Raw genomic sequence first — 24,251 nt, 5'->3', positions numbered from 1 at the left:
TCAATGTACTCAGTTTTATATATATATTACTAGCTGTGCCCGGCCACGCGTTGCTGTGGCAAAGTGGTGGTGGTATTGGTTAAAAATTGTTGTGTAATTTTTATTTGACGTTATTTGCATTTTTAATTAATTTTATTGTAAGTTATATTTTTATTTATTATATTTTATTATTTTCTTGTATTATTTTTAGTTATTTTCTGTTATTATAGTATTTTATTGTATCATTTTTTAGTGTTTTTTATTATTTTTTTATTGGGTTGCTAGGAGACCAAGTTGGAGGAGCTTAGCCTTCTAACTGGCAGCAATTGGATAAAAGCAATTATTCCTCTCTCTCTAATTAGGACTTTATTTTTCTTTTCTTTTTGTTGTATCAACCTAGAGGCATGGATGATGGGTTGTGTTGTCAAATTTCGAGGTTGGGGGGCCTGTAGTTTTGTTGTTTTGTGGGTCGCCGTGATGCCATCACTCTTATATATATAGATTTTAATTTAATGTGTTTTATCAGGGTTTTTGTATTTTATGATGTTTTATTTTTATTTATTTTTCATTGTTAGTCTTATTTTGTTGGTCATCATTTTGTTTATTAAGTTACAATTAGGTTGTTTATATTGTCTAATGTGCTTTGTCTTGATGTAAATTGTTTTGTAGTTTTCTTTGGTCATTGAATAGGTGCCATATGTTTGGAAACCGCCCTGAGTCCCTTCGGGGAGATAGAGTTGACTAATAAATAAAAGTTTATTAGGTTTATTTATTATTATTCCTGCCCAAGGTTTTCTTTTCCCTGGACTGATAAAAGTTGTCTCCTCTTCCTAGGAAACGAGCAGGTACTGTGATCGGGGTGGCGGTCAATATTGCCTCCCTGCTGTCTGTCGTCTTGCAGCCCTACATGCCCAACGTGAGTGCAACTATCCAGCAACAGCTGAGCATTCCTGCCGACTACAATGTTGTGAGCAATGATTTTGTCTGCACTTTGCCTGCTGGACATCAGATTGGCACGGTAGGTTCTGCCGGGTGGAGGCATTTCAGCTTGTCCTGGAACCATGGCACAATTTTCATTAAGGTCTCAGAAATGGGAAGAGGAGAAGGTACATCTGTTTCTTGGCTGTACCGTGCCAGGCTGCAGATGGGGATTGGGGAGGATGGCTTCATTAAAATAAAGTGGTTTCCAGCAATAGCCTTCTATCACATTGGGATGGAAAGGTCTGTAATAACTGGAATTGAGAAACAAATACTGATTTATCAAAGTATTGATTTCTTAAATATCCTGGTCTGTATCATAAGATCTCAAGGCAGTGTGCAGTACAATTGGTTTAGCCAATTTGAACAATATAAAATTGTTTTAAAAAAAGTAAACAAGCAAGCTATTTCAACCTGGGTTGCTGTGAGTTTTCCGGGCTGTATGGCCATGTTCCCCAAGCATTATCTCCTGACGTTTCGCCCACATTTATGGTAGGCATCCTCAGAGGTTGTGAGATAGATTGGAATCTAGGCAAGGGAGGTTTATATATCTGTGGAAAGTCCAGTGTGGGAGAAAGAACTCTTGCCTCATGGAAACAAATGTGAATGTTGCAATTAATCCCCTTGATTAGCATTGAAAAGCCTTGCAGCTTCAAGGCCTGGCTAATTCCTGTGTGGGGGAATCCTTTGTTGGGAGCTATTGCAAATTAAAACACATTCATAATTAACTGAAGCTGTGTTAAAACTGTAATTCATGTAAAGTTTTGAGTAAAATCGATTTGGTCCCAAAGGCTTTTATGAAATAAAAACATGTTTGACTTGATGCCAGGGTTGGTATTTTCCACCCCAGAGTCCTCTTCTTCCTATAGTGAATTTTCTTTCCACTGGTGAGACATAAAAAGATTCATCTTCCAAATCTCGATCCCTGAACAGAGGACGTGTGTGTGTGTGTACGCGTATACAATTCCATTCACAGTTGTGATTCTGAGTCTTCCTCCTCCTTCCTATGCCTGATGGAGGGTAAATGGAGGAAATACTCCCATTGTGCCAATGAGTTAAGTCATTTCCTACAATGAAAGATTGAAAAGACCCAATCAATTCTAACTGGACTTGGTGTGGGCAGAATTCCTTCATGATCTATGACGATCAATCAGACCAATACAGTGAGCTGCACTAGAGTCCTTTCAAATGGTGTCTAGTGGTTTGTCCGATTGGTGCAACAGCCTGGGAACAATCTGCCCTTAAATAGAACTTGGTTTACAAACAAACCAAAACATGGAATTGTGGCAGAAAGTCAGGATAGCCATGGATGGCAGCTACAGGTGAAGACAGAAGGGCAAGCTCTGCCCATACTGTTTTCTCACATCTGTCCCTTTTCCTTGCACCCTGAGAAAATATGAAAAATATGTTTTCTTAGGATGTGTATTGCTCACATGATAAGCATACAAAACACATGCCCTGTTAGGACAGAGCACAGTTGTAACGTAACATATGGATTTTCATACGACTTTTAATTTTCCACCAGGTAACCCCCCTGTTCCAGAAGCTGGAAGCAGAACAGATTGAAAACCTGCGGAAGCGCTTTGGTGGTGGCCAGGTAAGGAGAGGTGGCAGAGCTAATGGATGTAGGACTTCACAGGAAAGGCCTCATGTGGTATTATGAAATTAACATACAACATATTCTTTGCTGTGTACCAAAGCATTTCCATTCCCTCTCCCCTGAAACTCAGGGAAGCGTAGGATAATTCATTGGTTCCCAAGCTTTGGGCCTCCAGGTGTTTTGGACTTCAGCCCTACTGTTCCTAACAGCTGGTAAGCTGGCTGGGATTTCTGGGAGCTGAAGTCCAAAACACCTGGAGGCTCAAAGGTTGGGAATAATTGGTGTGATTTACTAACTAGGAAGAGAAAGCAACACTTTTAGGAGCATAGAGGGTGCCTCAGCTTATGGGGAGAAAGTGGGATTGCCAAGTGCTCAAGAAGGGCTTGAAGCATCGCATTAGTTTCCTGATGCTGTAAAACTCATCCCACTCTGCCCTTTTGTACCTGATCCCTGGAGATAATCATGAGAGATGTACGGAAATAGCACTCTTGCTGACGGGCCAGCGAGGAAAGCATGTCATGTGTTTTGCCAACATCCTATCCAAGCTGTACACTTTGCCATTGCTCTTTCTCTGTACACACAGAAATTCCCAAACTGTTTACTACAGTAAATTAAAGTAGAAATGGCCAAATGTCTCCTGGATACCCAATGCAAGGAGGCTAGCCTTGTATCTATGCCTGACTCACCAACTCTGGTACACTTCCATCCAAACAGCATCTGCAGGTGGGATCCAGTGCCTCCACTAACTTCCTGCCTTAGGTGTCAATGGATCATTCCATTACTTGGAAGGGCACAGACCTAATCTTACCTCAAAAAAAGCTGCCAATTGCACCATTACTTGGAGCAGCTTATCTTCAGTTGGTCCTGTCAGGATAACTACTTGCACAAAACACAATGTATCACTTTCTCTGTGATAGACAACTGTATGTCTGTCTGAAAGAGGACAGATCCTGTGGCCCAAGCATTAGGAAGCTTTCTTTGCTTCCCGTTTGCTGCTCTTGGTGATGGTAGAGTTCCTGTAGTATTCTAGATTGCTTGCAAAATTCTTTCCTCTGCTGCAGCACCTAATTGCTTGCCTTTCTCCTGCCTCCTTCTGTTCTTTGTGGTTCTTGTCCTGCACCCTTCTGTCTTCTTCCAGCTTGAAGACTTCCCATTGAAGCCTAAGGTAAAACTTCCTGCTTGCCATAGGAACTCTTGAGGCATGGGGTGGACTGTGGGTTTAAGACTTCACTGAAACATATCTTCCACAGTTTTAACTAACCTAGCTCCTTTCTTTGAAACAAATCTATTAGTGGTATACTAACCATAATTGTCTCTTTGCTATGTCTTGCATCTGACATGTGCAGCATGTGAAGGCATGGTATATGAACTGGTGCTATATGACTATGGATGCCTTTATAGCCCAGCCTTTAAACCTGTCATTGAAGAGATTTCATTTACACAGTACTATCTTCTGAGTCGGATTGGACCACACTGGGAGTTGCACATCCATCTGGATGTTTGGGTGCAACTCCCAGGATCCCAGGCAATGCTGTGGAATCACAAGAACTCCCAATTCAACTACATCTAGCAGGCCACCCAATCCCCAACTTTGTTTTCCACTCTTCCTAGTGGAGGGCAAGAGTATTGTAAATATAGGGGAAACTACTTTTTGTGTTGTCGAAGGCTTTCATGGCCGGGATCACAGGGTTGTTGTACGTCTTTGGGGCTGTGTGGCCATGTTCCAGAGTATCCTCTCCACGTCAGGAGAGAATACTTCTGGAATATGACTACACAGCCCGAAAGACATAAAACTACGTTTTCTTTGCTAATCATTTCTGCCTTTCCGTCTGATAATCGAAACCCACTGGAACAAAAGATGCCCTTGCCCAATTTCTCTGATTTAGAGTTGTTTTTGTGTGTGTCAGGAGCGACTTAAGAAAGTTGCTTCTGGTGTGAGAGAATTGGCCATCTGCAAGGAAGTTGCCCAGGGGACGCCCGGATGTTTAATGTTTTACCATCCTGTGAGAGGCTTTTCTCATGTCCTCGCATGGGGAGCTGGAGCTGACAGAAGGAGTTCACCTGCTCTCCCCTGATTCGGACCACCGACCTGTCGGTTAGCAGTCTTGCCACACAAGGGTGTTAAAAGGCATGACACTTCTGCTCTGATTTCTTTAAAATTGCATTTATTCTTGCATCCTGTCCAACTGCAGACTTACATTCCTTATATTCTGGGCAATGCCATGTGGGGTAGTGAAGCTGGGAGAAATAAATGGAGGTCTGACAGTGCTGGTTGGTGAACAAAGTTTCTTGTGCTAATTTGGTTTAATTTTTTCTCCCTGCAAGCAAAAAGCAGCTGCAAATTGTGACGCAACACTGGGATCAAAAACACTTCAGGAAGAAGTAGCCAAACAGGTATGGCTAAAGTGTATTAAACTAGTTGGCCCGATTGCACCTGAGGATTACTTGCTCACCTCTCTCCCAAAGCCAGCTGTTGTAGCCTTATGAGATATTGAACAAAGCTCTTCACTGAAGCTTCAAAAAATTAAGCTGTGAAGCTTCTTACTCTGCTTCATGTTCCTGGCCTTCTAAATCAGGCATTGTCAGACGCGCCCTCCAATTCCCAGAATTTGTGACAATTGAGTAAGTTGACTAGGACTTTTGGGAGTTGGAGGCCCATACAGCTGAAGGGACAGTTTGATGATACCTGTTCTAAATAGAGCTGCACTATAATTCCCACCATCACTGATCATTGTCCGGGCAGAGGTGGATAAGAGATGGAGTCTTAAAAGATCTACAGGGCAAATGATGGTTCAGACCAGTGGTCCCCAAACTTTTTAAACAGAGGGCCGGTCCACAATCCTTCAGACTGTTGAGGGGCCAAATTATCATTTGAAAAAACAAAAACAAATTCCTATGCATACTGCACATGTCTTATTTGTAGTGCAACAACAACAACAACGAAAGAACAATACAATATTTAAAAATGAAAACAATTTTAACCAACATAAACCTATTAGGATTTCAATGGAAAGTGTGGGCCTGCTACTGGCCAATGAGATAGTCAAGTTAATTAGGATTGTTGTTGTTGTTGTTGTGTGCCTTAAAGTTATGTCAGACTTTGGCTGAGCCTAAGTCTAAAATTAATTATTTATTTACTGCATTTATTTACTACATTTATATCCCACCCTTCTCACCCCGAAGGGGACTCAGAGTAGCTGTATGTACATACAATATATTATATTATTAGCATAACACTATATTAGCATTATATATTACTATATTGAACTATACCACTATACTATTATATAATATGTAATATATAACATATAATTAATATTATTATATGGTACAGTAGAGTCTCACTTATCCAACACTCCTTATCCAACATTCTGGTTTATCCAACGCATTTTTGTAGTCAATGTTTTCAATATATCGTGATATTTTGGTGCTAAATTCATAAATACAGTAATTACTACCTAGCATTACTGCGTATTGAACTACTTTTTCTACCAAATTTGTTGTCTAACATGATGTTTTGGTGCTTCATTTGTAAAATCATAACCTAATTTGATGTTTAATAGGCTTTTCCTTAATGCCTCCTTATTATCCAACATATTCGCTTATCCAACATTCTGCCGGCCCGTTTATGTTGGATAAGTGAGACTCTACTGTATTACTATTAGTATTATATTGTATAACATAAGATTATTATCAATATTATATGTATATACAATATATTATATTATTAAAACTGATATAAAATATTATGTTATAAAACTGAGGGTGGGGGCCAGGTAAATGACCTTGGAGGGCCGCATCCGGCCCCCGGGCCTTAGTTTGAGGACCCCTGGTTCAGACTGTAGATGTCTAAACTGGGCAAGCAGCTGAGGGAAGGCTTAAAAGCACTGTCTTGGATGATGTCTTCAAGGGTGACACATTTTAGTTCTTGTTTTTGAACTCATTAAATTTAAAAGCTGAGAATTGCCTGATGTTAATTGTTCTATGCACCATTCCTAGGGGCAGAGTAGCATGCAAGCTACAATTGCCAGACCAGTTGGTCCTTCTGAGTAATTTACTCTTAGTAACTTCAAAGTTCAAAGGTGCAGTCACACAGAAGGCAGTAGTGTGACAAAGCTCCACCCCCAAAAGGTGAAGGCAAGAGCTCATATCACTGCTGCTTCCCTCTGTGGGTGGGGCTGGGGTGACTAGCAAGTGTACCCATACCACAGCTCACAATTCTACTCACCCACACCTGCCTCTCCCAATTTGCGGCTTTGAAAACCCAGAGCTAGGCAACTAGGAAGCAACATCTATTCATCAGAGCAAGGTAAAAGTTTCCCCTTCTTTCTTCTTGGCTGAGATTAGAAAGATAGGACAGATGCAAAAACGTAATATCCTGGTGGCAACTTGGAACCTGTCAAATGCAAGCAGCACACACACTTTACTTGATATCCAGGGTGGCTTCTGGGTTTCAAATAAAAATGGTGGGGACCTTTGCTGTGAATGTAAGTTTTAGCTACTGCAATTTCGCTGTGTGAACATGCAGGGAAAAGCACATCCAACACTGTTTCCTCACAAATGTTTCCTACTTCTAACTTGCCGGCCTCCTTTGTACAAGCTTGCTATATACTAACAGCCAGTTCTCTCTGCAGGATAATTACGTGCAGCAGCTGAAAGCCCAGAAGGCTGAGAAGCAGCAGATAGATGCAGCAGTTTCAAAACTGGGTGAACTCCAGAAACAGCTCAGCTTGGCTGGGGGCCAGGAGAAAAAGAAAAAGTGACAGCTTCTCTACCATAGACTTGAGCCCGTCTTGATTTGTGGCAGTGCTTGCCCTATTCTGCCGAGATTGGGGACGTTCACATTCTATTTTGCTCTACTCCACTGTTTTGATGTAATCCGATATAATCAGATTTATTTTCTAATTATGAATAATACAGATCTTTAACAGTTACATTAAATGGTGTAACATTTATTTTCTTACATGTACAGATATAAAGCATAATAGTGTTTATCTACTGACATATACACAACTTTTACAAGAGGAAGAGGGTAAAGTCAAAACAGTTCAGCCAGTTGGCAGAGGTGCTGGTTGCTGACCGGAGCAATCAAGGAAAGTTTGTTGGCTCAAGGAACACCCTCATGATCTTTGTACATAGTTCTGCAAGGCAAGCTCACTTTGCCACATCCAAAGTCAGATGTCCCACAAGCTACCTAACATGCAGTGGTAACAGATGCACTTGTTGCATAAGCAGGTGTCCCTTCCCCTTTCTTTCAGCATACTATTTCAGGTCAGTCATTGATGCTGTGGTTGAAAAGAATGGAGTCGTACTCTGTTTAGTCCACTGTGAGTTGTCATCAATTCAAGACAGATGGGATGTGCTCCGGCGCCTTTAACTCTTTAGACTCACCATGCGCTGGATGAGGGCTGCTCTCGTCGCTTCCACCTCAGCGCTCAAGCGCTCTATTTCTTCCCGGAGGCGCTCATTCTGGGCCATTAGCTCAGCCACTCTGTGCTCGTTCTGCTGCTCCTGCTCTCTGCCACGCTGCCTCTTGCCTCCTTGGGGCTGTCTGCTCCGTTTCCTCTTCCGACTGGTTGACACCTCTTCCTCATCTGTCCCAGTCTGGGGAGGAGAACTGCGACTAGAGTCCGACTCGGGGGCACCTACAGGTTCCTCACCCAGCAGCCCCAGAAGCTCCGTGGAGAGATGAGGGCTCAGCTCACAGGCTCCTGCTGCTGGGCTTCCACTGGGCTCCAGGGTCCCCAAAGCTTCCAAGTCCCACAGCAGAGGTGTATCATCAAGACTGAACTCCTCCTGTGAGGAAATGAAATAGCAGCGAGGTATGGTTAAGGCAGAGTACATGCTCTCTCCCCTCATCTCTCAAAGAGTGTTTAGTATTAGATTGTGTATTCAAATAATGGCTAAGCAGTTACAATGTGGTCAAGCTAGTGTCCTCCCCAATGATTCATTTAAAAGTTGAATAGGGGTTCCAGGCCTGAAAACCGCTTAGGACCACCACACTCCCCTAACCACTCATTTAAACCCAAGTGTGATGCCTGTATTCGCTGGAGCAAACTTTGGCAAGTTGTTTCCTGGCAGCATTTATTTCTTTATTTCATTTATATACGCTTTTCTCACCCCGAGGGAGACTCAAAGCAGTTCAACATGAATGTTCATTGAATGGCAAAGATTCAATGCCTTACAACCATTTAAAAGAAACATTACAAGTCTAAAACAATACATATAAGCAGAAATTAGCTAATTAAAACTGTATAAATCATCAAACACACCATAAAACATTAAAACGTTTAACATTGAGGCATTAAGGCATTTAAAACATTGCATCGATCCCATAGCTTCCTATAGCATATCCTACTTCTATAGGTAAACAAGATGCAGTGGTGGGAAAGGCCCTTTACCTTCACCTATACTACTGGCACAATAAAGGATTAGCTGGTATTAAGTACTATACTGTACTTTTCCTGATCCCCCAAAACCTGATGAAAACTATTCAGCTGTGCTCTCATTGCTGAAAGAATGTACAGTGTTCCCTCACTTATCGCAGGGTTTATGTTCCAGGACCACCCGCGATAAGTGAAAATTCACGAAGTAGGGAACTAGGCTTCTCCTTAGGAAGTAGAAAGAGGAAGGAAGGAAGCGAAGAAAGAGACAGGGGAACATGGCACCGCCTCCTTCTCTCGCTGCCGTTTGGGCTCCTTCTCTGCCCCACCGCCCTCACTCGACTGAGACCACCACCACTGTAAATCATAATTTTTTATGATTTATATTATTATTTTAGTGTTTATTAAAAAAACAGCAAAACAGCGAGCCTGCGAAAAGTGAACCGCGAAGTAGTGAGGGAACACTACCTCCTCCTCATACTTTATAGTAGCCGCCACATCCTACTATAAAGTATGTTGGAGCAAGGTTACAGTGACAATCATGCATAATAGTTACAATAACTGGTATTCACAAGAACTACTTCATATTCTCAACCTACATGGGGAGAAGGAGAATTCTGCTAATGATCAGAGCATAGTTGAATATTGCTTCTGCCAGGGTTTGAAGGACTGAGTTAGAAAAAGTTAATTATAAATGACACAGGATCCCAGCCATTACATCTTAACAGACAGGGTTATGTAACAGTATGAATGTATCTGTTTGCTTTGTTTGCACCCAGTTCTGTGGTTAGATAGCAACTTCTGATATTTTAGTTAGTAGAAACCATGATTCAGCACTGTAGGAGTAAAGGAAGGGAGAGATATTCCCATGGCTGCCAATGCCCACTTATTATGGGGAAAGCCACTGCCTATGCATCAATGCTTTGCATTTATTGTGGACATCAAATGTAATGAGCAGAATGAAAAAGATTGCCTAAAGGAGGTCCGATACTTAATTTGTCTTCCTGGATGTATAGACTCATACTGCTGTTATCCCTCTCCTAAACCCATCCCCCAGTTTCACCTGCATTCTCTTTCACCATTATTATTTCATTATCACTGCAAACTACATTTACATAAGTTATCTGTAAAGGGGGTAATGATAGCAACTTTATTTGTAGCCTGCCCCATTTCCCCTAGGGTAATTTCACCTTAAAAATAAATACCCAGTCCTATTTCTGCTCAGACATGCACAGGATTGTGTTACTAGGAATAGATATGAGCACACATAAATGTAGACATATTCAACATTTTAATCAAGATTCTACACATTTTAAGATAGTAAGAAGTGAGGACTGAATCTGCCAAAACCTGAAGAATCCAAATATTAGCATTTTTAAAAGGTGTATATACCAGGGACCAGGAGCCCTGACTGCCTTGCATTTTAATGAGGATCACACTTTTGTAGATATAATGCAGTGGGCAGGTAATTTCACTAAGCCACCACAAACAGGAATGATGGGAGTTGTAGCCCAAAAAATGGGTTGGCTGCTGTATGTTCCCCCACTCCAGCTTGGGTCTAAAAGAGATTCCCAATGTCTTTTGAGATGCCAAAGGGACATTTTGCCCATTTTTAAAGTGCAAGCTATCTTCTAAAGCAGGATAAAAGGGCAGGCAGAAGTGAGCCATAGGCACCCATCTTCTAGGGCATAGTAAACTAAGTGACCTGGAAAATCACGGCAGAACCAACTGATGCCTGCTGTTGACTCACCCATTCCTGTCCCCCCACTGGGGGGTCTGTCCTGCTGCTCACATCCAAGGAGAGCACTTCTTGTAAGTCTTCATACCATGACTCCAGGTCCCAGGTGGGCACAGGGTTACCCACAGGAAAGGGCAGTGACTCTGCCATCATTGTTTAGGTGATGCCAGGCTGTACCTAGAAGGAAGGAAAGAAGAAAGGGATGGGTGTTATCAACAAACTTGGAGGAAATTGTAACATGAACAAGATTTAAGTCAAGCATCTCTCTTTAGTCACCTGCATCATGGTTATACCTTTGAAAACAACTCCTTTTCAGGGACATCTCTCCCATTCTATGGGGCAGCCAGCTTCCTATTCTGCCTTGGCTACTGGAAGAGTGCCTTGGTACAATTATATGGCTTAAACAAAGAACATTCTCAGTGGGATCAAGCAAAACCTTATTTATTTGCAGTTTAACCCGAAAACCTCACACTGAGATCTGATCACTGAGGTCAAAATCCTTTTCTGATTTATGTTAAAACTAAGCTGATTGTATTTGCTTTAAAAAGCCTAGGCTACCTAAGCTGACAGTGGTATTAACCCTCACCTGATTGTATAATTTGAGGCAACACCTAATCCCAAAGAGAAGTCCAGTGAAGAGTAGGGTATAAAATGCTGAATGTTTAAAAGACAGGTATAGACCTATCATCATCCAGCCAGTAGACACATGTGCACACATAAAACCAATGTTCATTTTGAGTAAGCTCTCAAAACCTGTTTCCAAAAAAAGACTACATGTTTAACAGATTTGTAGGAACAATTTTGGTTGAAATATTTTTTCCCTCTTTCAAACCACTTCTTGCAGATGGCTGATGATTACAAGTCTCCAGGTGGCAATGTCACAAAATGGTTGCCTTGTAGATCTAGTGCTGTATATGAGTTCTGCAACAAATTGTGACTGGCCAAGGAAAATGCCCTGGCATGCCTTGGTGAGAATGAATAAAGAACGGGGTATGGAGTTTAAGTCCTTAGGAACTCAGTTAATTTAGAACTGTATTTGAACCAAACATTTGGAACCCATAAGCCTTCAAATCCTTCATGTGATTATGACCATATTACAGCTTGCTAATGGCCAAGAAGAAAACGAAATACCTCCACCATTGCACTTGTGAGTATTTACCACCCTGACAGGATTTGAGATTGGGTCCCTCAGCAATGCTGCCTAGATTTCATTACTGCTTTGCTTCTAAACTGACTGGAATTGTGTACATTCCAGAACCAGGGTCCCTGCTGGTTCCATTTAGAACAATGCCCTAATAGAACAGTTCATAAATGGGTTAATAAATTCAATATGGATTTATTTCAGATGCTGTTAAGGCTGTTATCCATACAGCTACAAAGAAGTGCATTGAAAATAAAATTAAAGTGGTGATTTTTAAAATACTAATTTCAAGACACTGGCTTAGAAGTTAAGCAAAGAAAGGCTGGCTCAGTACTTTGAGCCTTTGAGCCCCCATTGGTGCAATGGGTTAAACACTTGTGGCAGCAGGACTGCTGACTGAAAGGTTGGCAGTTCGAATCTGGGGAGCAGAGTGAGCTCCCGTCTGTCAGCTCCAGCTTCCCATGCGGGGATATGAGAGAAGCCTCCCACAGGATGGTAAAATATCCAGGCATCTCCTGGGCAACGTCCTTGCAGATGGCCAATTCTCTCACACCAGAAGTGACTGGCAGTTTCTCAAGTCACTCCTGACACGAAAAAAGTACTTTGATGGGAAACCACTAGCAGTTCCCATAGTTAGGAAAGAATCCTGATTTGACACTCTGAAGAGATGACTAGTCTAAGCTCACAATACTGGGCTAATTGGCAAATGCTTTGGCTCAGTACAAGGCAGCTTCCCATGTTCAGAGATTAATCAATCTATCAATCTAATACACGCCTTGCAAGTTCCTCCCCCTTTGCCCCAGAGATGTCAAGACACATGCTGCAGCCATCATACAAAGCAGGAAACAGGGACAACATCAAAACCCGGTGGAAAATAGACATGGGTGGGTCTACAGGGTTTGTAGCTCAAAACATTTAGAGCTTTTTATTGTGGAGATTAAATACAAATGTATACAGTTGGCCCTCCACACTTCTGGATTTTACTTCTGCAGATTTAATACATTTTCTTTAGGAACCACTATGTCTTCCAGCATAACGCTACGATCAAGTTCCACCAGACAGTTGTGCTGGAGGACCTGTAGATTCCTAGAATATGCTTTTTCAGGCATGTGCAGATCCTCCAGCATAACTCTGTGGTCAATATCTGCCAGAATCGTGCTAGGGATCTAGAGATTCTAAAATAGGGGTTTCCCCCTCATATTAAAAAGTGATTTTATAGTAACCATTTTTTCCACCTTTGCGGGGGCCCTATGCCACTAACTCTAGAGCAGTGGTTCTCAACCTGGGGCCCCCAGATGTTTTTGGCCCACAACTCCCAGAAATCCCAGACACTTTACCAGCTGTTGGGATTTCTTGGAGTTGAAGGCCAAAAAGATCTGGGGACCCAAGGTTGAGAACCACTGATCATGATAATGTGGAAGGCTGACTAGCCTTAATTTTAGGCATCATTCCAAGTTGCTCTAAGATAGCAGCAGCTGCTTCACCATTTTAAGTGTCACCTCACTGGCTCCTGAGAAATGAGTCCTTATTGAGAAAAAAAAGCTATGTAGACACTGACATAGGGAACTGTATTTTGGATCAGTCCTATGCACCCTTGCAATTCCCAGCCAGTCCATTGTATGCATGGAGATATGCCATGCATGCACCTTATCTTTAAAGTGTTCTTAAATAGTATCACACAGCTTTTCTGAATTAAATCTGGCCTGAAAAAATATGGCAAATGCTCCACAAATCTAACAACTGAGGCCTCCTTTCCAACTGTAGGCCTTTCCTGATGGCACATGGCTTGTTGCATAAGGAGACATGCAGGGGAATTCCAGGCTCTGGTTAACCCCTGGCAGAAGTTAACAGTTCTGAGCCGTTTGCACTGGAAATTCTTCCTGCCAGAAATAAGAAGTGAGTCATCAGTCATGAGACAGCCTGGGAGTGCCGGCCAAGCATTCCTGCAACCTCAGGCATGGAGCATTTCCTATCTCATTCCTCAAAAAGAGAGAGCTCATTGCTGCTCACTTTTATTACATACTGGTTTGGGGACCAGGGATGGCCCCAAGATTTATTTACTTATTTACTATGTTTATATCCTGCTTTCTCTCACCCTGAAGGGGACTCAAAGTGGCTCACAGCATGGCAAAACCCAATGCCGCATATACAAACAGGTAAAAAATGCAATAGATCATATACAAAAACCGAATAAACACATATAAATATTGTAAACTGTTAAAAGCCATAAAACCAAGTCAGAGTCATCATTTGTGTTGCTACTGAGGTCGAACAGAATAGGCTTCCTGCATTCAACCCAATCTGACCTGCAGCAGGGAGTTCCGCAGATCTGGAGAAAAGCCCTGCTGGACCAACCTATAAATGAAATGTGTGTTCCAACAGCAGCTTATAATATGTTTCTTTTTTTGCCTCTCTCCCTATCCCCAACAATATAGCTAAGCCCTAATAAAAGTATCAATACCTATTAACTTTCTATTCGCATGGTGGTTATTATGTAACTTTTTCTTGACTCCAGCATGAGAGTTTTCTCTTTTCCACTTGAAACTAGCCTCTCTTCCTTCCCAGGTTTCTGGCAGCCGCTGACAACCGGCTAGGTGCATTCCCTTTAAATCATGGTTACTGAGATCCCCAGACCTCCGTAACCACGAATTAACAAATTGGCACCGGTTTCATATCTTATCTCTCTGAGCTGATTCTAAGCATAACTACTATTTCACTTTTTGCACTGAAACCTCTCTGCTCCGGGAAAATCATCTTTATTACTACATCAGCAAGTTTAAGGAGACAACAGCTGATTGTCAAATCAAGCTTCTTCGCCAATGCGCCCTTCGCCTTGCCGCCGTTTCATGGCTTACCAAGTTCAGACTGCATGCTGAACATGGAGGGGGTCAACTAGGGGTCTCCTTGTGCCTCAGGCAGAGACCCCAATCTCCATCAGCTCCTCCTCCTCTGAACCCTGGCTAGCTTGGCCATGCTATGGACACTCAATGAAACCCCTTTTCCTTTCACCTTGGATTCTGTACTTTCCTATGAGACTTCTGGATTCTCCAAATTCTAACTCGATTTCATGACAATTATCCAAGCTCTCTAGAACAGTGGCATCCACAATATGATGGACAGTGAAACTGACACAGGCTGTGAGTGGCACAGCCAGCTTGCAAAACTGAGTAAGATGATACAGGCCTGCCTGTGCTTGTCAAAGTGACAGCGGGCCTGTATCTGTTCCTTTTCCCCAGGATATCTTATGGAAAGGCCTAGGCCAGCACCCTCATGTAGTGGGATGCAACTCCCATCATCCCCAGCCAGAATGTCAGTCTTTCAAGCTGCGTTGGTTCTTCCAATGAGAACCACTATGAGTAGCAATTCGTGCTAAGTTTGGCTGTGGCTCCCAAGTTTCCCTTAGGCGACAGAACTACAGGAGCATAACGAGTGTTCTCTAGATGATGCTCTCTGTTTCTGATGGGCAACAGCCCGGCAGTCCATATGAACAGATGATTTGCCTGAAATCATGTCCCTGAGGAGGACTAATTCAAGACGTTTTGGTGCCTGAACCAAAGGCTAAGTTACTACTCAAACCTCTCCTTCCCATTCCATTTGTAGAAGATGACCTAAACCAGCAGGTGAATCTTACCTCAAAACTAGTAATGGGACAGTGTCCCACACACTCCCAAGGGGGATAAGCAAGACTGGGGTACAAATAGTTTTTCCTCTGACAGAGAGGAACAGACAGATAGTGAACTTGGGAAGAAAGGATAGGAATCTGACCCTGTTCTCCCAGCATGTGCTACCTGAGGTAGATGGGTCAATTGGGCCCCAATATCACTACCTACTCTGTTCATTTAAAAACCCATGTTAGGGGTACCTCAGCATAAAAAATAAAGCCCACAATATTTGTTGTGTACCTTAGAAACACAGCAAACTTTTATTATTATTTCAGCTAAATCTTCATGCTGGCTCACAGGCCCCACATTTAAATGATCTGTATGTTTACATTTGGTTTGGATGTTTTGCCTTGTATTTTAAGCTGTCCTGGTAAAAAAAATAACCTCAATTTTTAATCAGGATAGAAATAAATAAAACAAAATGAAATCTGATGCCAGCCATTCCAATAAATAGTCTGCTTATGGATTGCCTCCAGATGTTCAGAGCCACACCTTACAGCAGTTATACAAAACCAAACAGCTAACATTTCCACACATCCTATATATTTCAGTCCTCTATCATTTTAAACATTAACTGTCTTCAATCCCATTCTTAAGAGAAAAGGAGTACAATGCAAGTAATACATGATGATAGAACAGGATATCTTATTGGCTCAGTAACAGTTGTATTTCCCTTGATACAGCTGCAAGACAACATTTTGTGTAGCACAGGAAACAGTAAGCAATACAGTTTATGTTTATCGAAATGCCCTGCTGAATTCAACAGACTTTACTCCCAAGTATGCATGATTTCTCAGCCCCTAATATCACAAGCCCAACATTTCTTTCAGTAGCCCAAATAATGCTTTCAGGTTCCTACCTGTTTTCAAGTGTGATGATGTATTAGGATGCGATTCTTCATTAGAAGCTGCAAGGGGGAAAGGAGACATGATTACTACTGACAACACAGTATGTTTTTGTCTTCTTTATCATACCCATCCTGAAATACGGTTTACAACAATTACTACTGACAACCTGAAGCATTCAGGGAATGATAGTTCAAAAAGGGTAATTTTCCAAATTCGCCTCAGAAGTAGGATAGATCACTCCCTCTGTGTTAAGATGTGACAGTCAGCACCCCGCATTTGCTGTGGTTAGGGGGACTGGGACCTCTGAAATGAAAAACTCCAAATAAAAATATGGCTGTTTTTTAATCCATGAGAGCACATCTCAATGTTCTACTTCTACTTGAAACTGAACACAGCAATGCACTGGAGGACCTAGAGACATCTAAAGAGTTGTTCTCTGTAGAAAAGTTATGAGACACATAATAAATAATAACAAATCTGTACTTATATGCCACTTTTCTCCCACAAAGGGACCCACTGAGTCACACTGGAGAACCTAGAGATTCCTAGGGATAACATTTTAATCAAAACCATGAATGGTCAAATCTGCAAAAAGTCAAAACCATAAATTTTGAAATACACCAGAGCAGTTAATTCCTGGTTAAATACTTGTTTGAACCCGAGATTCAACAAAAACGTCTAAAGCACTTGCATAAAAGCTGCTGCATGAGGATGCTCAAAGAAACAGTACTGAAAAACCCAATTTTCTTGAGAGAAATGCCACTCCAAGCTTCTTTTTCTTCTCCAAATTTCCAAAACTATAGCTCCCATCAACAGCCATGCTGGGTGATAAGACTATGGACCCTTTCAAGCTGCCTAATAATGCCATAATGCCACTTTAGCTACCATGAAATCCTGGGATTTACTGTCTAGGGAGGGGTCCTTTAGGGAAAGATTTTAAGTAATTCTTCAAAATACATATCCCATGTTTCTGTGGAGATAAAGAAAAATCACAGCACCAGCATTGTGTAATTTGAAAGAGCCCTTGGAACTCAAGAATCCCATTAGGAGAACATGTGTTGAAGTTGAGGGGTGAGGAGAAACTCCTCTGGTTCCTAGCCTCACATTTCTGCCTGGGAGATCCCTGGACACCCCACAGTCCCCCACATCAAATAGCAATGTTGCGACACCAGAACAAACCCCATGGGAATGCAGCTGGGGATTCACCATAGGTTTTCATCAGCTCCGAGTGATGCAACAAACCAGCAGAGTTAGGGAGCCAGGAAATGTTATGTAGCCTGTTTCCCAAAGGAGAGAATTGAGTTGATATGCCACGGCCTTGCAGACATTGACCATTTAATGCAGTTTCAAACTGGATGACTCGTTTGAGGCCCGGGTGGTGATGACACAAACCACCAAGCATTAAGGGCTTCCTTTGGTATGCTCTTTTTCGGAAGTTTTTGTATGGCCACTAGCTCCAAACTGCATTCAATGGTCAGCATAGATGGGGCCCAAGTCATCCAAGATCCTCCCCAAGGACCTTTACAATCCTTCCAGGAAAATGTGACGGGACTGCTCACATGGCTTAGCAATTGCAGCATCTCAGAATAAGCAAGACATTTATTTCTACCTGACCAGATAGATAGAGCTTGGTTTCTAGCATTACCTGCACCAAGAATCAGTAGAACATGCTACTCTGTCCGAAAAAGATGTAGCATCAGAGCCAGATAAGCAGCCAGCTATTTTAGGACACTAGAGGGTCTGCAGTTAGACACCGTTGTGTAATGCCAATAGAATCATGGGAGCTTTAGTTTTACAAGGTCTTTCGCCTTCTATGATGAAGAGTGCTGGTGTCTCCAACTCCCAGGATTTCATAGCATTGGGCTATGGCAGTTATAGTGGTGTTAAGCTGCATTAATTCTACAGCACAGATGCACCTAGATCTGTTGGCAGGGCCCTCTCCTCTGCAAAGCTGAGCAGGAAACACAGAGCCTTTACAAACCACAGAGCAATGCTGTGCCCTCTCCATTCCCTACTCTTGAGGCAGCTGAAGGTACCATCCACAGAGTATTTCAATCCACTGACTATCTTTCAAGAACTGGAACAGTTTTATGTGGGTCCTCAGAACGTATTCATCCACCTCTTTAACGGCCATGACTCAGTGCTATGGAAGGATGGGAGCTGTAGTTTCCCCAAGGACTTTTGCCTTCTCTACCAAATAGCCCCAGTGCCTCACCAAAATACAACTGCCTTGATTCCATAGCAGTTAAAAGTAGCATTGAGCTGCATTGCTATCCAATTTTAAACTATGGATTTTAAATGTACATTTTATCGGTATTGCATTTTTATATTTGCTCAATGTTTTTTAAAAAAAATACATTTATTTTTATGGTTGTTTCATCAATGTATCTGAAGTACATTGTGCCTTGCCTCGATCTGTGAAGAAAGGCAGGTAACAAACATTTTTAATTTTTTCATGTCACGAGCAACTTGAGAAACTGCAAGTCACTAGTGGTGTCAGAGAATTGCCTGTCTACAAGGATATTACCCATGGGACGCCTGGATATTTTACCATCCTGTAGGAGGTTTCTCTCATGTCCCCATGTGGGAAGTTGGAGCTGACAGACAAGAGCTCACCTCGCTCCCCGGATTCGAACCGCCAACCTTTCAGCCAGCAATCCTGCCGGCACAAAGGTTTAATCCATTGCACCACCAGGGGCTCCATATATTTATTGTATTATATTTATTATTTATAACATATTGTATATAATGTATATCTATGTGTTTGTATACATACACATATTATATACAAAAATTTTATTATATATAATAAGTATAATACAATAAATATATTATTAATAGTATTATTTGTTTTAGATAACTTTTTTGTGTCAGGAGTGACTTGCAAACCACTTCTGGTTTGAGTGAATTGGCTATCTGCAAGGATGTTGCCCAGGGGATGCCTAGATGTTTTACCACCCTTGTGGGAGGCTGGAGGCATGCATGTCCCTGCATGGGGAAGCTGGAGCTGACAGAGGGTGCTCACTCCACTATCCCCGCATTCAAATCTCTAACCTGTTGGTCAGCAGTCATGCTGGCACAAGGGTTTAACCCACCGTGCCACTATAGGCTCCATATATAACATATTACAACATTATATAACATGAAAAGAGGTGAGTACCAAACATTTAGTATTATTAATTAGAATAATAATTACATAATATATATTATATATTTATATTGTATACATAATAATATAATCTATACGTACATTATTAAAAATAATAATGTTATTTGTTATATATAGCTTATTATATAACACAAAAAGAGGCAGGTAACAAACATTTAGCATTAGTAATTATAATAATAATATATCTAATATGTATATAAACATAAGATAATTAATATATTATTATTAATAGTTATTTGTTATCTATTATACATAACATTATTGTACTATGTATATCAGGATTGAAACTGAGGGCAGGCGTGGAGGGCCTTTGGGTGCATTCACACTATAGAAGTATTATTAATATAATAATTATTAATGATGATGATATATTAAAAGTAATTAATGTATCTGTTATTAATTAGAACTTATTAACACTGCAGAATTATTATCAATATATCGCATTATTATTTTTAATAAAGATATATTGACAGTGAGGAGCCCCAATGGCGAAGTGCGTTAAAGCGCTGAGCTGATGAACTTGCTATTAGCTCCAGCTCCTGCCAATCTAGCAGTTCGAAAACATGCAAATGTAAGTAGATCAATAGGTACCGCTCCGGCGGGAAGGTAACGGCGCTCCATGAAGTCATGCCGGCCACATGACCTTGGAGGTGTCTACGGACAACGCCGGCTCTTCGGCTTAGAAACGGAGATGAGCACCAAACCCCAGAGTCAGACATGACTGGACTTAACGTCAGGGGAAACCTTTACCTATATTGGTAGTAATTCTACAGTGTGAATGCATCCAAAGGCGTTCCACGCCTGCCCTCAGGCTTTTATTTCTGAATTTCCCTCTCAGAGGAGAGGAAATAAAAGGCCTAGAAAGAGCGTTTTCTTTTCTTTTAATTAAAAAACCCGTTATACATCCTTCCCTTCCCACCCGTTACTTGAACGAGTTCATGAAGGCCGCTTCGCACCTTCCTGCGAAACTCCTTCTCGCCTGCGATGCCGCCTTTCTGCTGCTGCTGGCTCTGGCTCATCCTCCCTTGGCTGCTCATTCTCTCCTTCCGTGCGTTCCTGCCGGCGTCCAGACACGAACTGCCTCATCTGGCTCCGGGGGGCGGGTAGACATTTGAGCGCGCGCCGCATGACGCAACCCTTGCGCCACGCCGGACCAATCGCCGGAGCCGCTCCCTTTCATTGGCGTAGCCTCGACATCCAATGGCCGTCGTCGCCGTCGCCTTTTGGCCCCGCCCCCAGCCCAGCGTGAGTGAGGTGGAGGCTGCCGCGTCGCTCCCGGAAGTGACTTCTCCTCAAGCTCCTCCCCCTCCCTTTCAGGGTCACGAGTCTGGAAGGCGGTGAGTCATGCGGGGAGGGTGATGCAATGGCCTGGCAACCTTCGACGGGGAAGGCCGAGGCCCAGGCTTGGCCCCTGACCTTGTCCGCCCGCGAAGCTCGCTTGAACGGACCTGCGTGGCTTCCCCTCACTCCCTCCCCCCGCTCCCGCGATTTGGAGGCCCGGAGGTCGGCTGAAGAGGGATTAGGCCGAGCTACGTTAGGATAAGGCCTTCGGAGAGGCTTTATGACGTCACGCCACACCCAAGCTGTCCTTTAAAGGGCCAGGCTTCCCTGGGGAAAGTGTGGTTGTTGGGGAGGGAGAGGAGCTCTCCTGCCCAGCCTGGATATATCAGTCTCATAGTAATAATAATACTTTATTTTTAACCTGCCCTATCACCCCAAGGGGACTCAGGGCAGTTTTCTACACAAACAAATGTCAAACGTTCAATGCCATTAATGAAAAAACACAAACCAAGTCAAACCAATAATACAACATCATCAATATAACTTATATTTTATTTATTTTATTTACTATATTTCTGCCCTGTCACATTATCACAGGATGTGTATGCCACACACCACATGAGAAATTAAACTGTTTAGCCGGCACTGCACCACCTGACATCCGCCAGAAAGTAGCAGCCAGCAATGAAAGCGCCAAGGCATTGACATCTCTGGCCCATCCCATGTTCGGGTATCAGCCAGCAGGCCAACACCTTAAATCAGAAATAGTTTTCTAAGATCTACAGAGATACTCGTAGGAATACCTCAGCAAGCAAGAGTCCAAAAGTGGCAGGCTAAAACCCAGAACTTTAATCATTGACTGACTCTGGATGAGAGATTCCCTCCTGTGCACACAGAAGACTGGGCGACTTGGAAGGCGCTTAACAGATTGCGCTCTGGCACCTCGAAATGCAGGGCCAACCTTAAGAAATGGGGCTACAAAGTGGAGTCCACGACATGCGAGTATGGAGAAGATCAAACCACAGACCACCTATTATAATGCAGCCTGAGTCTTTCCACATGCACAATGGAGGACCTTCTTATAGCAACATCAGAGGCACTCCAAGTGACCAGCTGCTGGTCAAAGGACATTTAGTATAGTTTTATTTGTTTTGTTTGTTTTTAACTTTGTGATTTCAAATACATTACAACTTGTACCCTCTTTTTGCTTCTGACACAACAAATAAATAACCCCACTTTATCTCACCCTGAGGGGGACTCAAAGCAGCTTCCAATTTTTGGGAATTATTCAATGCTACAGTTACACAAAAAAACAATACATAACACAAACTGTTAAAAGCAGATAACATATAAATACAATTAAACAATGAAAACATGTTAAGCCATAGCACCCGTAGTCATTGTCCAACTGTTTCTTATATTGGCACCATGAAAGTATATGGCACTATAATTCTGCTATTGTAGTGTGTGCACTACCATTTTCAGGTCCTCCAGATCCAGGAAGGGGCACAGCTGGCACATCAGCCAAAGCTGATAGTAAGTACTCCTGACCGTTGCATCTACCTGGGCTGACATTTGGAGAGATGGATCCAGGAGTACTCTTAAGCTGCGAACAGTCTTTCAGGGAGAGTGCAACCCCATTCAGAACTGGTTGATACACTTCCATCCCCACATTAGGACCTTTGATGGCAAGCACCTGTTTTGTTTGGATTCAGTTTCAATTGGTTTTTTCTCATCCAGCCCATTACCACCTCCAGGCATTCATTCAGAAGAGACACGTTATCCTTAGCTGGAGCTGTTTTTGAAGGCATGCAGAAATATATTTAGGTGTCATCGGCATATTGATAACACCCCGCCCGATTCCTATGGAGGATCTCTCCCAGCAGCTTCATGTAAATATTGAAGAGGATTGGGGATAGAATGGCACCTTGTGGGACAACACATGACAGCATCATACTGAGTTCATACTGCCATATAATCCTGTTCAAAGCACATAATCTGGGTTCAGAAACTGGATTACATGGCAGTGTAGATGGGACCTCACTCAAGGTCACTGGCCTGAGGTAATTAAAAGTGGTAGGCAAAAAAAAAAATTGTGCCCCCACTGCGCTGCAGGAGGCGTGGCCACGTGCTGTGGGAGATGTGGCCACGTGCTGTGGGAGGCGTGGCCAAACCTGACCTCGCCTCCCGCATCGCACAGCCATGCCTCCCACGGCACGTGGTGCGGGAGGCAGGGGCCAGGGCGCGGGAGGCAGGGCCAGGTCTGTCCCCACCTTCCGGGGGCTCAACAGCCCCCCTGGGAACATGGCGCCCAACGCGGGGGCGTAGTCAGCTTCCCGTGTTGGACCGGGCCTGGTGTCCGCAGCATATATGAATATGATTTTTTTTTTCGTGTCAGGTTGCTTTTGGAGTGAGAGAATTGGCCGTCTGCAAGGACGTTGCCCAGGGGACGCCCGGATGTTTTGATGTTTTTACCATCCTTGTGGGAGGCTTCTCTCATGTCCCCGCATGGAGCTGGAGCTGATAGAGGGAGCTCATCCACACTCTCCCCAGGTGGGATTCGAACCTGGCAGCTTTCAGGTCAGCAACGCAACCTTCAAGTCACTTAGTCCACTACGCCATCTGGGGGCTATGAATATGATGCAGTATTTTTCATTACTAACCACTCTGACCCAAATAACCCTCAAGGTACTAGATCACTGGTTCTCAACCTGTGGGTCCCCAGATGTTTTGGCCTTCAACTCCCAGAAATCCTAACAGCTGGTAAACTGGCTGGGATTCCTGGGAGTTGTAGACCAAAACACCTGGGCGCCCACAGGTTGAGAACCACTGTACTAGATACTCTACAATAATGGAAACAAACAAGGTCAGACATGGTTAGCACTTGGACCACCAGTGAATCCCAGATGCTGTAGGCGGTATTTCAGAGGACTGGCAAAACGTCTTTGGATATGCCTTGCCTAAGAAAACACCATTAAATTTATGGATCATCAATCAACAGGTGACTTGAAAGCATACTGCACACTTTAGTGCAAAGCAGTGCTTTGTGCTAAAGCATTTAACAAGACACTTATGCAGGTTGAGCATCCCTAATCTGAAATCTGAACTACTCCAAAATGGTTCACAATGAAGGTAGCTGAGCTTGTGACATCTTTGCTTCCTGATGCTTCAGTGTACACAAACTTCATTTTGTGCACAAAATTATTGAAAATATTTTGTTATAAAAATACAGGCTTTGAATCACTTAAGAGAGGAAAGAAGGTTATACATTATGTGCATATGAAACATAACAGAACTGTGTATTTTGACTTCGGTGCTATCTACAAGTTATTTAATGATGTAGGTGCAAATGTTTCAAAATAAAAATGTAAAAGCCAAAATCCAGCACTCTTCTGGCCCCAAGCATTTTAGATTACCTGTAAAACCTTTCCTTCCTACCGGTTTCTTCTACACTGTAGCATTAATGCAATTT

The 24,251-nt window shown here is 42.7% G+C and overlaps 2 protein-coding genes and 1 long non-coding RNA gene across 5 annotated transcripts in view; 2 read left to right on the top strand and 1 right to left on the bottom strand.

The window, feature by feature from the left end:
- The window catches only part of mars1 (methionyl-tRNA synthetase 1), a 37,372-nt gene extending 29,874 nt beyond the window's left edge, over positions 1–7,498 (top strand). Inside the window, exons 18-22 of one of the 2 annotated variants that reach the window (XM_008115073.3) lie at positions 814–997; positions 2,483–2,554; positions 3,696–3,722; positions 4,883–4,951; positions 7,192–7,498. In XM_008115073.3, coding sequence (XP_008113280.1) covers positions 814–997; positions 2,483–2,554; positions 3,696–3,722; positions 4,883–4,951; positions 7,192–7,320 — 481 coding nt within the window. In that variant the 3' untranslated portion in view covers positions 7,321–7,498. The remainder of the gene's footprint in view (positions 1–813; positions 998–2,482; positions 2,555–3,695; positions 3,723–4,882; positions 4,952–7,191) is intronic. The other variant, XM_008115074.3, reaches the window with a different exon arrangement.
- Positions 7,489–20,693, bottom strand: ddit3 (DNA damage inducible transcript 3). 2 transcript variants are annotated; one of them, XM_003223625.4, is made up of 4 exons: positions 20,455–20,693; positions 16,341–16,388; positions 10,691–10,855; positions 7,489–8,353 (listed from the first exon to the last, which is right to left on the bottom strand). In XM_003223625.4, the coding sequence occupies exons 3-4, from the start codon at positions 10,829–10,831 to the stop codon at positions 7,931–7,933; spliced, it is 564 nt and encodes a 187-aa protein (XP_003223673.1). In that variant the 5' UTR covers positions 10,832–10,855; positions 16,341–16,388; positions 20,455–20,693; the 3' UTR covers positions 7,489–7,930. The 2 variants fall into 2 exon arrangements, with proteins under 2 accessions (XP_003223673.1, XP_062827170.1); XM_062971100.1 differs by lacking the exons at positions 16,341–16,388; positions 20,455–20,693 and adding an exon at positions 11,810–12,462.
- A 23-nt stretch (positions 20,694–20,716) lies between these two features.
- LOC134296362 (uncharacterized) lies at positions 20,717–22,030 on the top strand. The gene is made up of 2 exons (XR_010003089.1): positions 20,717–20,835; positions 21,377–22,030. It is a non-coding gene; the product is annotated as an uncharacterized LOC134296362 (long non-coding RNA).
- The last annotated feature ends 2,221 nt before the right edge of the window (positions 22,031–24,251 follow it).

The sequence above is a fragment of the Anolis carolinensis genome, chromosome 2, assembly GCF_035594765.1.
Source record: "Anolis carolinensis isolate JA03-04 chromosome 2, rAnoCar3.1.pri, whole genome shotgun sequence".
Taxonomy (NCBI): Eukaryota; Metazoa; Chordata; class Lepidosauria; order Squamata; family Dactyloidae; genus Anolis; species Anolis carolinensis.
Note: the sequence above shows the minus strand (reverse complement) of the source record. Positions and strands in the feature narration are given on the sequence as shown.